Consider the following 14,407-nt stretch of genomic DNA (forward strand, 5'->3'; position numbering starts at 1 on the left):
CAGAGATAAGTCCCCACGTCAGTCGGTATAGAAAAGCATGATAAAGGTTGGAAAAAATTGATAAAAATGTTGAAAGAACCTCCAGTTCCTTATTAGGCGAAGATACAATATTTATTCCTTGTCTCCTGGGATAAATCTCTTCTGCCTATTGTCCTCCCAGTTCTCAGTGCTGATGCTTAATTTTCAAAACTTCTATATTACCAAGGGACCTACGACATCAGCCAAAGAAATACTCAGCAAGTACAAAATCTGTTCCAGGGAGCTGCTTTTGTGCAGAGGGAAAATTTTGTTCCTACAGGTTTTTAAGTGGGTACGAGGCAAGGAGCTATCTGATCCGGGCAAAACCATTACAATTTAGATATCTATCTATAGAACATTTTTTTTCCTTTAAAAATTGGAAAATACAAGAACTTTGGATTTTTTTTCCCGATTCTTTTTTTGGAGGGGGAAATCGCATCGTAAGCTTTCGGAGAAACCCAACATGTCAACTACCTTTCCGGGACTAGTCCACGATGCCGAGGTATTATTACTTTTTTTTTTTTTTTTTTTTTTTTGAGCGCGCGTGTATGTGGCGGCGGCGGCGGTGGTGGCGGCGGTGGCAGCCTCCCCTGTCTCTAATCTATATTGGACCGTTACGTTTAATTATAATCTGTCTTTCGGGAGAATTTAAGGAACGAAAGGGGAGAAAGTTCGTTATGACATCTGTCGCCAGGGAGGGCAACTCTCTGCCACGTTAAGAAACATTTGCCATAATGAGCGGGAAAACATAATCCTAATAATAAAAGGGGGAAGTGAGGAGAAAGACATAAGAGACGGAAAAAAAAGATTCTCAGAAAAGCAAAGAAAAGGGACTGGTGGGGGAGCAGTAGGTGGACAAGGGGGATGGGGAAAACGCACCCCTTTTGGAATGGGCTTATTCAAGGAAAGGGAAGCAGAAAAGAGGGAGTTGGATTCCCTCCCTCAAATGACTAAGGAAGGGAGCAAGTTGAACGATTTGCACAGACTGGATTTTTTAAAATATATGGACAACGATTTTGAGCAGCCCGGGCCGAACACCTCGGCACAGACAGGCGCAGAATTTCGATGCTGGGGTCTAGTTAGAGTGGCAAAGCGGCGCAGGCCAGTGCTCTTTTCGGGTGCACTCGTTCCTCTGCTACCCGCGGCCCCGGAGTCAGTTGCAAACCTGGATCCCAACGCCAAGCTCCCTGCACAAGTTGGGCAAGGGCTGTGTGTGTGTCTGTGTGTGTGTGTCTGTGCGTGTGTGTGCGTGTGTGGTGTCACCCGCACCTATATAGGGTGGGGGATTTTTTTTTCTGCTCTCTCGACTGTGAGGACGAGGCCGCCCACCCCCAGTTCGCCTGTTTGCAAAGGCCCTCTGGTGAAGACGCTGAGACCCGGCTCGCTTTCCTTGGAGTGCCAGAGAAAGCTCCTGGCTCTGGGAGAGCGGCGCCTTGGTTGCAAAATGACAAACCTCAAGTTTTTCTGCTCTCCCTTTTCCCCCTCTTCCTTCCAGATACGTCACGACGGATCAAACAGCTACCGTTTGATGCAGCTTGGCTGTCTGGAGTCCGTAGCCAATTCCACTGTCGCCTATTCCTCCTCCTCTCCTTTAACTTACTCCACCACCGGCACCGAGTTTGCGTCCCCCTACTTCTCCACTAACCACCAGTACACCCCGCTCCACCACCAGTCCTTCCATTACGAGTTTCAGCACAGCCACCCGGCCGTCACCCCCGACGCCTACTCTCTGAACTCTCTCCACCACTCGCAACAGTACTACCAGCAGATCCACCACGGGGAGCCCACCGACTTTATTAACCTGCACAATGCGCGGGCGCTCAAGTCGTCCTGCCTGGACGAGCAGAGGCGGGAGCTGGGCTGCCTCGATGCCTACCGCCGCCACGACCTGTCCCTCATGAGCCATGGCTCTCAGTATGGAATGCACCCAGATCAAAGACTCCTGCCAGGGCCCAGCCTGGGGCTGGCCGCCGCGGGAGCAGACGACTTGCAGGTAAATAAGCATGCAGCGAATTTGTCTGCTCCCTCCCCTCTTCGCCCTCCCCCTCCCGCCCCATTAATGCTCCGACTGTAAAGCGTCTCTCTCTGTCTTCTCCTCTCTCTCTCTCTCTCTCTCACACACACACACACACACACCACTTATGGAAAGTTATCAAAACAATTAGAGGAGGAGTGTGCCCGTTCTGTTCCTCTCATTGGATCTGGGCATTTCACCTGGACGCGCGGGAGTCCGGGCGGCTGCGGCCCTCCATCTTTGGTTTGTCCTCACAGAAGTCTTTTGTGAATCAACATTTGTGACCCTGAGGGGAAGAGGTGGAGGAGATCGAGGAGTCTGGGGTTGGGCCAACTGGACTCAGAGTAAGACCCAATAAATTGATGACCAATCGTACCCTCAATCTCCGCACTTTACAGGGTCTTCCGAGGCGTCCCAGGTGTTTGTCTCAGACTGAGCTTGTGGAGATCTTATTACAAACAGGCTTGTTCTAAGGAAATTGTTGGGACCCTAAGCTTGAGCAAAAGTTTCACCAAAGACACTAGATATCTGTGGAAAGTAAAGAATCGCAAATGAAAGTCTCAAAGGTCTACCCCAAGGAAATAATCCGCACAGTGCACTTTGCCAGGGTGTAGGGTTGAGCTTAATTCTCTCTGCCTGATGTGCACTCAAAACCGCAGCCCAGTTAGGTAATTTACAAGTTTATTTTTGCTCTTTCAGCCATTACATTTTACGTAAAATGCACCTCCTTAAAAAGGCAAAAATGAGGCAATAACGGTAATGAAAGAGGGAAAAAATAAGGAAGGGAGGAAGGAGAAAAGGAAGGAAGGAAGGAAGGGAGAAAAAGAAGAAGGAAGGAAAGAAGGCAGGTATTCAGACACTGTGGAGGCCATCACTCAATCAGATGATCTGTCTTCTACTTTATTTCTTAACACATGTTTGCACATTCTTTACCAACAATAGAATTTATAATTATGCAATTATGTTGCCATAGGCATATTTCAAACAAATGAGCCCACAAATACCCAGAAAATAATTCAAAAGACCCATATTCTTAGCTCCTTTTAGCTAAAAGTGCAGTTCTACCTGTGAGTTACTACTTTTTCTGTCTGCACAAAGCTGGCCACCTTCTTCACACTCTCCAGGACAAATAGAGAAATATTCTAAGAACACAAGTTGGAGAGATAAGAGATCCCTTGTTGCGCACAGAAAATCTTTCCTCCTCATTTACCTTTGAGCAAGAGATTATTTTTAAATTAAAGTGAAAGCCCTTACAGTTCCAACAAAGAGCCATAGCAGTAAGATCGGTGCACAAGAAAAAAGATTTGGCTCCATAAACCTTGACTTTCTACATTTATATTCACAAAATAATTTTATACGCTCAGGGCATTTTTACATTTTTCACAAGGATCCCCTTATGTCTCAAGAGGGAAAAAAATCTGCCATTCAATGCTTAGCTCAACTAAAACCTATTTACTCCTTTTAATAGCCGCGTCTGCTGCTGATTTTTTTGTATCTGTACAAATTTTTTTTCTGTGCTAGGCACAAAGCCGGGCATTTTTCAAAAGAGCGGATTAGAACATTTGCAAGCACTAGACAAAGAGCGAATCCCGTGCAAAAGGACACCGTAGTTTATCCAATTTTCGACTTAGTGCCATTCAACTGGTCATTTATGCAATGTCATCCGACCAAACAACATGTTTTACTTATGAGGGGAAAAAGTTTGTTAAGTGAAGAAACCAAGATTCGTTTCTTCTAAGAAAATAAACATTGTAACCGTGCGCCAGAGTGGGAGGGAAAGTGATTCACTGCTTTGGAGAGCTTTGAGACCATTTATCATCTACATTTCAGATATTTTGAAAGCTTTTCTTCAGCGTATCTCTTTTTCCATATACAAATGTCCTTTTTCTCTTTTATTACTCATACTGAAGCAAAATTACTCATACTAAGGGACACACTCCAAGATACTAGAAGAAATATAGTACTGTGTGTGATATACGTTTATGCCTTTACACAGATATATCCATGTATGTATATATCATAATATATATCCATCTTTATCTATCTATCTAATCTATGAATGCTATGTAGCAAGTTTGTAAATCTGACAAGTTATTTTCTTTCACTCTTCTTGCCCCAAGTTGGCAAAATGAAAAAGAAAGAGTCATAGCTACTTTTAAAACAAGAAATGGGGAGGGAGTGTGTGTGGGAGAAACCCGTCTCTCTCCTTTTATTTCTTCCTTTTTAAAACATTCATCAGCATATGCCTCATTTCAAATGCAACAAATGTAAATATACTTTTCCCTGCACAGAATTTTAAGTGAAAGTCCAATGGTTTGGAGGGCGGTCTAAGTCTGCCTAACAGATGCAAACAGTCTTGTGGCTTCAGTTCCATCTTTGAGTCCCCTAAAAAGATTTGCTATGGCCAACAAAGGAAACTGTCACACCTTTTCCCATCACCGCTTTAATTTATGCTCAGTCTCCAAGTTTTTTTTTTTTCATATTGATTTGATAATCACTTTAAGGCAGAACATTTAAAATAAGAAAGAGCTTGTGAGTAGGTTGAAAAGGGGGGTCTTACAGGCCTGCCTCAATATGGTGAAAATGGGAAGGCGAAAGGGAGCCAGGGTTGTAAAGGTTGTTTTGTAAAGTGGGTTTTTATTATGCACCGACTCTCTCCGCATTTACTTAACTCTTCACGGGCTGTTGGGTAGGTTAACACCCTTCAAGGCCTCTTTCATGTCCAATACCTCGTTTGTTTGTAAAGGAAAATGAGCCTTTAACACATTTTGATTTGGGAAAAAAGAAAACGACAGACAGGGAGAAATTTTTATTTTTCCTAATCAAAAATCAGCAAACTCTTTCCATCTTTCCAGCTCCAGGGATTCCTCAATCCATTAGGACTTTGAAGGCCTACAGTGAGTGAACCTGAAGATTTTTCCTTCATGAGGCCCATTTTGGGTAGCATTATAGGATGTTCCTACATTTGGGGTAAAACAGAACCTCCATAAGACCTCCTGTATCCTGCATATGAAATAGCTCCTCTGTGTCCTCAAGAAACCCACAGTCCCAGACTTGACACTCTAGGTGTACTTTGCCCTACTCAGAAAGTGCTGAGTGTACACTGTCTGTATATATGCTATGTGCCTTGATGGGAACTCAAAGGGCTTCTCATTCTCTTATGCCAAGATGAAAGACTCCCAGGCACTTTGAAGTGTAATATTGTGTGGTGATGTAAAATGCATACCTTAAGATTTATACAACTTTTAGATTGTGGTTTTTCTTGCAATTTTTTAAAAAATTGTGTTTGCTGGCAAGCTTGCTTCAGCTCAATGCTTGCTTTCAAATGTCTACTGAGACAGAGTTCAGGGATGGGCTAGTCTAAAAGACTTTACCTACGTGGTCATGCGTATGAGTATCCATTTAAGTAACTTTATTTCTGTTTCTTTTATTAAGGGCTCTGTGGAGGCCCAGTGTGGGCTTGTTCTCAATGGCCAAGGTGGAGTGATAAGAAGAGGTAAGTAACAAGTAACAACATGTTAACCCTAGACATTCTTCTCCTATCTCTTACTTTATTTAGAAGAGCTGGTTGTGCTCAGATTCCTTTTCTGATGATTAAGAAAACAATTATGCTTAGTCAGTTATTCTAGTCCAACACTGGCACATCCACATTAAAAAGCCTCCTTTCTTCCATTAAAGTTTGAACCCAGGCTGTGCCCAGAAGGCTTGTGATAGGAGATATTTGTTGCTCCTCACAGAACAGTGACAGAATCAAAGTTAGAGGCAGAAGGAAAGACAAAAGAAAAAGGCAGAGAGAGAGAAAGAAAGAAAGAAAAAAAGAAAGAAAGAAAGAAAAGTTTCTCATACCCTCTTCCCCCAGCACTAATACCACATCCTCCAGCAGAATTTCTGGTCTTTTTTAGCCCTAAATGTGCTAGCCACAGCCTGAGTGTTTGAGGTGATGGTGTTAGCTTGAGGCTTTGAGGGATTCTGTGAAAGGCTAGATCATTGAGGCTTCAGGGGAGACTAATGAAACACCAATATTGTAGCTGCCCTTATTTTTCTAAGTGTCCAGAACATTTCTTTCTTTAAGGGAAGGTGGGAGGAGGAGGTGGTGTTAACTGTACTGGATAAAGCTTTCTTGTTCCCATCTGTTGAGGGAAACATCTGAATCCAGAGTTACCCATGGAATTGGAAGGTGGGGGAAGGCAAGAGGAGAGGAGAGAGCTGTTGCTTTCAGCTCGGGCACTAAAGGGGGCTGCATCTCAGATGTTCCATTTTGACAAAAGGTTTTGAACTATGACATTCTCAGAGCCTTAAGGCAGTGCAGATTTTGCTAGCTTCCCCTACTTAACTGTACCCAAAGCCTCTGAAGTTTATTTTTCTGGCAAGCTGAGTAACCCTAGCAGCACACAAGGCAAGAGCGACCAGCTGTTATCCTAACTTCATACGAATTAATAAGATGTGGTCTATTCACCAAGACTAATTCCTGCTTCAGGGCCACAGTCGTCTGCAGTAACAGAACACTAAAGACTGAGTCTCTTCTGATGGGACCAAATAAGTGTCCTTCAGCCCCTCTCCGTCCCTTTGAAAGCTTCTTGAAAGATTTGCTTTTCTGGATAGAGAAATGTGCTGGTAGAAATCAGTTGATTCTTTCATGTTTAAACTGCAGATTTTACATCCCAATGTCCAATGTAAACTCCATTTAAACTGAGGAGGAAAGAAAACAAAGGGTGCTTTCCTTTTGGAACTTGGTTATTGTTTTAGTGGATGCTGGTAGTTTACATTAAATTTAAAAGAGCTGCTCAACTCTTCTTGTTTCACCCTATGGAGATTAACACACACACACACACACACACACACACACACACGTGGTATAACTCCACAAAGATTTTTTAAATGAGGAATATTAAGCTTGCCAGCCACACTGGTACTCAGACCTATTGAAATGGAATAAAATAGGCCCAAGACTGATGAATATTGAATGCACTGTGTTGGAGGAGGCAAAAAAAATTTACGCATTGAACAGGGGACCAGGTGAGATGTGCTGATCAGGGGTCTGTTGGGACGGGTAAAAATAAGGTGAGGCAAGAGCACTCAGGGCGCGTAGAGACGTCGGTGGTGCTGAAGGACAGCGCCACTAATTAGGGACGGGATCCCGCTTCTCCCACAGCCGGCCTCTTGCTACTGCAGTTTTGCATTCACTTCCACACTTATACCAAGATCACCTTCTCAAATGCTTGGAAACTGCATCTGAGCATAAGATACCTGACAGAGGGTGGAATTACTTGAGGCCGAGGAGGGAGTTAGAGAGGAAGAGGCTTTGGAATCAACTGAATTTCTGGGGAGAGATTTAAGGGACACCCTCTCACCCCCTCACTCAATTCCCAAGAAAGGCCAAAGCTCTTAGGTATCTCCAAAATGTTAGCTACTTTATCAGAGCCACAGAAATTATCTTCCTTAGGTGATGCTTTATTATTCCTGTAGAATTCGGTCCCTATTCGTTTCACCTAAAAATCGTTGTCGAATCTGCTACTTGAAACCAAATATTGATGTCATATGAGACTAGTGAAGCTCCAGAGAGAAAGGGAATGTAATTTGGGGTTTACGTCTGTCTTGTTTGACTAAACCCCTCTTCATAGGAATTCAGATTTTAGCTGCTGAGTTTATTCCGTTTCCACGTGTCTTAGAGAAAGGACAGTTAACCTAGTTGAGCCTTGGAGAGGAGGGTGTGTGTCTATACGTGTCTGTTTATTCTGAAACAATCAATGTTCATGTCAATTTACAAGTGGATAGCAGGGAAGTGTATTCCCAAAAGAGGGCGTATATTTTTCTGCAGCCTGCCCAGCCCCTCATCTCAGAACTTCCTTTTTCAAAACCCTAAAGAAGCCTATTTTCTCAATTGTCATGGTAGTACACAGTACCCTTAATATCAACAGCTCAGACTACTTGTGTTCATCAAAAATCAGGAAGACATTAACTGAAGTGCTGCTATACTGCTATACTTCATATAACCCGATATTGTCTAAAAGCTGAGATAAGAATGTCTGTTTCTTTTCCAGTTCATGCTTTACAGATGACCCACCACGTGAAACATGATTTATTGCAAAGCACAACTTTGCACCATTTTCTCTTTTCTGCTAAGTTCCCAGATTAATTTACATTTCTAATGGTTTCTAGAATGTACTGTGGGAGGAAAAAAATAGATTCCACTTCCAAAGACCCCAAATGGTGCTCTTGAAGAAATATGGGTGCCTATGTACTTTACATTAGTTAATCAGGGACATTGTACTGGTTTGCAGTGGCGTGGAGGGCTTGGGCGTTCTCAGTTGTTCTTCACATTTGGTGACTTCAACTTGTAAAGAACAAAATAGCGTCGCCCTGACTCACTTTGTTAAGTGGCAATTACATTATTTTAGCCTGTAATGAAGGCCCGATAGCCAAAGAATGCGTGGAAGAGGGGACAGCAGCTAGGTAATTACCACCTGGATAAAATATTTGCCACCGCCTCAGAGGCGCAGCTCCCTGCGTGCTGACTCTCGGTTAATGGTGTACGCGATTTTGCCCGCAGCTCCGGCTCTCCAACCATCAGAACCAATAATCTTTACTTTACCCTTTGCTCGCGTATCGATAGCTTCTTTCGCCTCGGGTGTAGGCTTTGATATGTTAATATTACTGAGTAGCAAATTCTGCAGAGATCATATTAATGTTGTACGTACAGAGTGGAGCTTTGCCTTCGTTGAATATTCAGATATCGGGTTTCAAAAGGCATCTCTTGAAGAAATGAGGCTTCTATTTACAGGAGTCGTCTTGTTTTTAATCATTAAAAAAAGAAAGAAAACCCCACTCTTTTTTCCCCCCCTGAATCTTCTGAGGCTCCCTTATGGCCGCCTCCCCTTTGCCAGACACCGGTCCCTTTCATTTCTTGCTCTGAGTATTTAATAATAAGTGAACAATGTTGATGACGATGGTAATGATGAAGCTCATAATAAATGGATCCATATTGGAATCGCAGGGTGGGAGCAAGCGGGTAGTGGGCTGTGGACCTCAGAAGTGGGCTAGATGAGAAGACTTAGCTTTTCCTTACGTGGGTGGAAAGTGACATTTTGGCCCTGGTCTCCTTTGTGAAATCGAGATGGCAACTAAAAAGGGGGGGTGGGGGGCGGGAGAGGAAAAAATGAAAAAAGTGAGGAGGGGAAGCGCCCTTGTTTCGCTTTGTAATCACTCCGCCTTGCAGCCCCAGGCTAATTTCAGAAGCTTAAATACTGCCGTAGCCTCTGGGCCACGCGAAGAGGGAGCGGATCCGGCCATGGGCAGGCAGGAGCGCTTTCCCGATTGCCCGTGGCTACACAAAATACAAACTACTTTGAATCAAAACATTTTGGAGGAATTAATATGATCTGAACTCTGCACGTTTTAAGAGAGTTTGAGTTTGTCAGAGCGCTTAGAGGTGACTGACACGCCAAGGCAAAGGCATTTACGCCGCGGTACAAACATTGTCAGATCTGATTTAATTTCTTTAAAAAAAAAAAAAAACTTCCTTGAAATGGAACCTTAGCTTCAATTGCCCAGTCTGCCAATAACAGAGTAGAAGGACCTGACTGCTTTTCCCTTTAGCCAGGCTCAAGGCCGGCAGCAGGCTGCTTGGCAGGAGGACGCGGTTTCCTCTGCTTCTCTGGGTTTCAGGAAGGCCCAGAGCCTTGGAATCCGGATGGAGAAAGCCGTGGATTCTTTCAGCAGCTCCTGAAGGAGTACAACTGGAGGAGGGTGGGAAGCCTTGCTCTTCTTCCTTTGTCAGTACTCTTCGGATTCCAGATGGATTACCTGGAATCACTACCCTCGCTAGCCAAATCTCATCTCTATGGTTCATCCATTATGGGTGAAGATAGAGCCAGAGATACACCTCAAGCCTCGCCTGCCTCCTTAGTCCCCAGTGCAGATTCTGCAGGTTTGAAATTCAATCTCCTTTATATGAAATCTAAAACTCCTGTACCAAAGCATCCAGAGGCATGATTTGTTGGAAATCTTTTTGGGCGTCGGGGGTTGTAGAGGGGAAGAGGAGGCTTTCCCACAGCCTACAGCCTTTTCTCTAATTTCTTTAACTGCTTTGAAAATCAACAGAAACCAAAACACTTTCTGCACTGGGGAATGGGGATTAATCTCCCCCCAACCCCCGCCATACACACACCCTAATATACACCATTACACACCTACCGCCACATTAAACCAGCCAGTCTCTTCACGCACACCTCTCTTTTGTTCTGCCTGGAATCTACAAAAGGAGAAGCTCATTGGGCCCTGGTAATCCAGCTATACCTGTAATGTTATACCCTCCCCCCAAACAGCACAATTCGCTCCTGACACATCATCAAAGGCCTACTTGATTCCAATTAAGTCCGCATCCTTTGCTGTTTGATTACAATTAATATCTACTGCCGTGGGGGAGGGGTAACATGGGGGAGGAGGGTTAGGAAGGGTGAGAGGCTAGAGGAGAAGCAGCAGAGAATAATTCTACCCACCCAGCTCACAGGCGCACCTCGCAGAAATGCAACCGCAGAACAAACAGCGACAGGAAACTCTTGTAATCGCTTACACGTTTTTAATGTGTCAGAAAAAAACGAGCGATCACTGGAGATGAAGAAGGGGAGAAGAAAAATCCCTGCCGTTTGTATTTCTTTCATTTGAATTGTAAACATCTGTTTGGCTGTAAGGCGAACAGATCATTTATTTTGCTCTCAAGATTTGGTCTAATTATGTCAACACCGACGCTACGACGAGTGGGGCGGCGCTGTGGCTTTGGAGAGGATGCGCGCACGGGCCCAGCGCCCGGAAGCCCGCTAGGAAGTATTGATCGCACCTGGAGAGCGCGCGGGACCTCTCGCCACAGCTGGGTGCGTTCTGAGAGGGGAGGCGCGGAGGCCGTGAGTGTGGCTCAGAGGCAGATTTAGAGGCTCCAGGGACCCGCGGCTCCTTGGAGACAGCCGCCGCTGTTTCCTCTGCCCTAATAGCCTGGGATGAGAAGAGAAAAACTCACCCAGGCGCTGGCGCTTGTCTTTCTCATCCAGTTGCAGCACAGACGGTGGCGGGGGCTGTGGGGGGGGGGGGGTGGGGGGGTTGAGGGGAGACCTGTCTTGTCCTACCCCGCAGTTCACACCCTGCAACGGGGTAGTTGTTAAAAAAAAAAGTGGCGGGGTTGGGTGGCCTATAATCAGGTTGCCGAGCGTGCGTGCATCCATTTCCCGTTGCACCTCCTTACAAGGTGGGGAGATAAGTAGAGCAAGTGTGAGCATCTTCATTGTTTAGATGAACAGACTGAGACCCAGAGTCATTCGCCCAAAGTTGCCTGAGTCGACAGTTGGTCAAATTCTTACTTGTAGCCCGGTACTCTTTCCACTGCCCCACACTGTCTGCAGACACTTGGCCAGATGTCCCCAGCTATGCCAAGGCAGCCAAGGTAAAGCCACCCCATGCTTCTTCAAACCGAGTAAGATCTAACAAAATACGGCAGCTGGAGGATCTGCATCCATGTATTTTGTGCTAGTTTTGTCACACCTGAGCCGGAAGTCTCTGGCTGACTTCTTCCTGTAGCTATGGCAAAGTTATCCCTTTTATGAAAGCCATGTCCTAGGCAAAGGACCTTGAGTAGATAGTTTCTGATTTCTTACCACTGTTACCATAGCTACCCATCAGAATTTGCAGCATCACTGAAAATAGCCCTATCTCCAAATTCCAAATTTAAAAACAGTGAACTTTGTGAAAGTATTGCTTCTGTGAACTGTATATGGAAAAGGGATGAACTCTGGAGAAGTTCTGCATGAATACACTGGCTATAGAATCAAAGACATTCCTAATTGGGATGCTGAATCTAGAATGATTATCACATAATTTCAATATGAGCTGACATGCGACACAAACACCATGAGGAAGTTCAACTAGTAACACTGGGGATGACTACTGTAAATGGCTTGGTGTGGGCCAACGTTTCATAACATTTTTCTTTGAGATCTCATCATTACCATCTGTAGTCTGGATTATCTTAAAGAAGTATCACTCCCTCAGCACCTTCAATCTAAAGGCAAAACCCTGGTGATATTGACCTATTACTTTTTTCCACCTCTCTAAAGAATAAATCACTGAGAAGAAAGATATCAGGTTCCCCATGTTGCTGTAAACTCTACAAGTTGCCAAATCTTTAGCCAGGACTAGAGAGTTCCCCAAGGCTGCAGCAATGCCAAGTATCAAAGCAACAGAAATTCCCTTTAAAGATGCTGTGACATAAAAAATAAAAGACTCTAGAGTTGATGGCTAATCCTGAATATAAAATAAATCCTTCAGGCAATTTGTGTGTGCATAAAGCATGCTCTTAATATGCAGCTTGTGTAACTTACCTAATAAATGTCTACTTGAGCATAAGCCAGAAGCCCAACCTAGATGTAGGAGACGGAGACTCTGCGCCCAGGGAATTAGCACGTGAGTAGGTAGCAGACTCCGTGGCTTCCCTGGGAGCAGCTGGCTTTCAACACATAAGGTTCACTTTGCCAAAAGTCTTCCAGTTGGGGAGAGCCTGATCTAACAACTTCTTTTAAAAATGATAATCATCTACATCTCCCTAAATTAGGTTTCTAATCCACTGAAGATTAGTAAAGATAAGAAAGTTCTAAAATTGTGGTATTCCCTACTCTTAGCATCCAGGAAAATAATTCATACATATACTCAAACGCTCTGTTCTCTCACTCATCATAAACTCGAAGCTAACTGGCAACTGGGTGAGATTCCTTGTGTCCTCATTTGTATACTGGCTAGTATGCAAGAAAGGAAAGTTTATGTCAGAATATCAATTTGCTTATAATTCATAGTGACTGTGAGTAGAGGTCCATTTTTAGAAGAGGACTGTATGAATTTTGCATAAAGACATGGATTTCTCTTTGTTTAATACATTTGGTGTAGACTTATCTAATTCCTAAAATAATCAGGATCAAAATTCTAACAGTATGACTCTACACCACAGATTCATTAATACCTACCTTGCTTTCCTGTTCATCTAAAATTTTAAGAAGTCATTTAAGAATTTATTTTTGAAATGCATTTTGCATCTGTAAGTACAGAGTGAAACCGATAACAAAAGTGAAATGGTAGTCTTAGGTCCAGGAATCTGGGGGGATATTTTTATTATTGTATTTTGGCTTAAAACTCGGTAAGAATGTGAAGAGGGGGAAGTACCGGATAATTTGTTTTTAGCTCCTAAAGCAGGTGTTTACATGGTTTGCCATTGTATTGGCTACAAGTTTGATGTCAAGAAATGGATTTTAATTTGACGATTGAGATTTTGAACTGTCAGATTTCTAACTGAGAACATGCTTTCAGGCACTGGCATGGAGGTTTTGGCAGAGTGCACAGGACCTAACTTCTAGCCTGAAGATGGTTGGCTACCCTGACATTCCCACTGTTTACTATTCTGATTTTTGTTGGTTAGTTGTTGTTTTTTGGAGGGGCTTTAGAATGCTTAGGGAAAAAGATCTTGGTCTCCAGCACTTGCAAGGAAAACTTGGGTGACCAAAAGACAGTCAGGAAGAATTCCAGAAGGTACAGGGGTAGAAATGTTTTAAGAGTGGGGCAAGGTTAACTTTTTCTGTCTCCTCAGGTTTGGGATCCCTTTGCCTTTTTAAATGTCCTCCCAGGTTCTTTTGCAACCCAGCCCAGGGAAAATACCAGAATCTGAATGCCAGAATTTCTACCACCGGTGTAACATTCCATATGTGCTAGTTAGTAAATAAGGGTAGGAGATACCTGGGAGGCAAGTGGTAAGTCCTAGTTCAGTGCTTCTCAAACTTTAATGACCACGTGAATCATCTGAGGCTCTCATTAAAATGCAAATTCTGACTCAAAAAGTTTGGAGGTGGGTCTGAGATTTTGTGCTTCTAACAAGTTACAAAGTAAAAATATATTAGACAACACTCTTCTGTCCATATTTCTTCTCCCACCTACTTTTTTAAAACCTCTTTTCTCTCATAGAACTTGTCCCTTTTCTGGATATGGGTTGTAAGATTGACCCTAGCTGAAGAAATAAAATACATGATCAAAAAACCCAACTTTGAATTTGCCTCAGACCCTTAAAAACTCTGCCTTCAGATTGCTCAATGCATGAGGCGGTTTTGGATCCCAGAACTGTATAGTCACCATGCTAGCAGCGTGGACATTGGCTCCAAAGTCTTGCAGTGGGGGAGGAATTGAAGAGTGGGAAATGCTTCTCAGAGATGATCACCGTTGGATCCTCAAGTCCTCTTCAGCTGTTTTCGACTGCCTGAGGATAGGGAACATACACTGTTGTTCCTGGAGGAGATTGAAGCTCAGGGGGCTTTCTGGAGCTTGGAGACAGAAAGCTTCTGTTCCAGTAAC

At 43.8% G+C, this 14,407-nt stretch overlaps 1 protein-coding gene across 1 annotated transcript in view; it reads left to right on the top strand.

The window, feature by feature from the left end:
* The first annotated feature begins 302 nt into the window (after window positions 1-302).
* Window positions 303-14,407, top strand: part of TFAP2D (transcription factor AP-2 delta) — a 58,372-nt gene continuing 44,267 nt past the window's right edge. The window contains exons 1-3 of the mRNA XM_002816990.4: window positions 303-520; window positions 1,514-2,011; window positions 5,468-5,528. Of these exons, the coding sequence (XP_002817036.1) occupies window positions 482-520; window positions 1,514-2,011; window positions 5,468-5,528 (598 nt within the window). The 5' untranslated portion in view covers window positions 303-481. The remainder of the gene's footprint in view (window positions 521-1,513; window positions 2,012-5,467; window positions 5,529-14,407) is intronic.

This window comes from Pongo abelii, chromosome 5, assembly GCF_028885655.2.
Source record: "Pongo abelii isolate AG06213 chromosome 5, NHGRI_mPonAbe1-v2.0_pri, whole genome shotgun sequence".
Classification (NCBI taxonomy): domain Eukaryota; kingdom Metazoa; phylum Chordata; class Mammalia; order Primates; family Hominidae; genus Pongo; species Pongo abelii.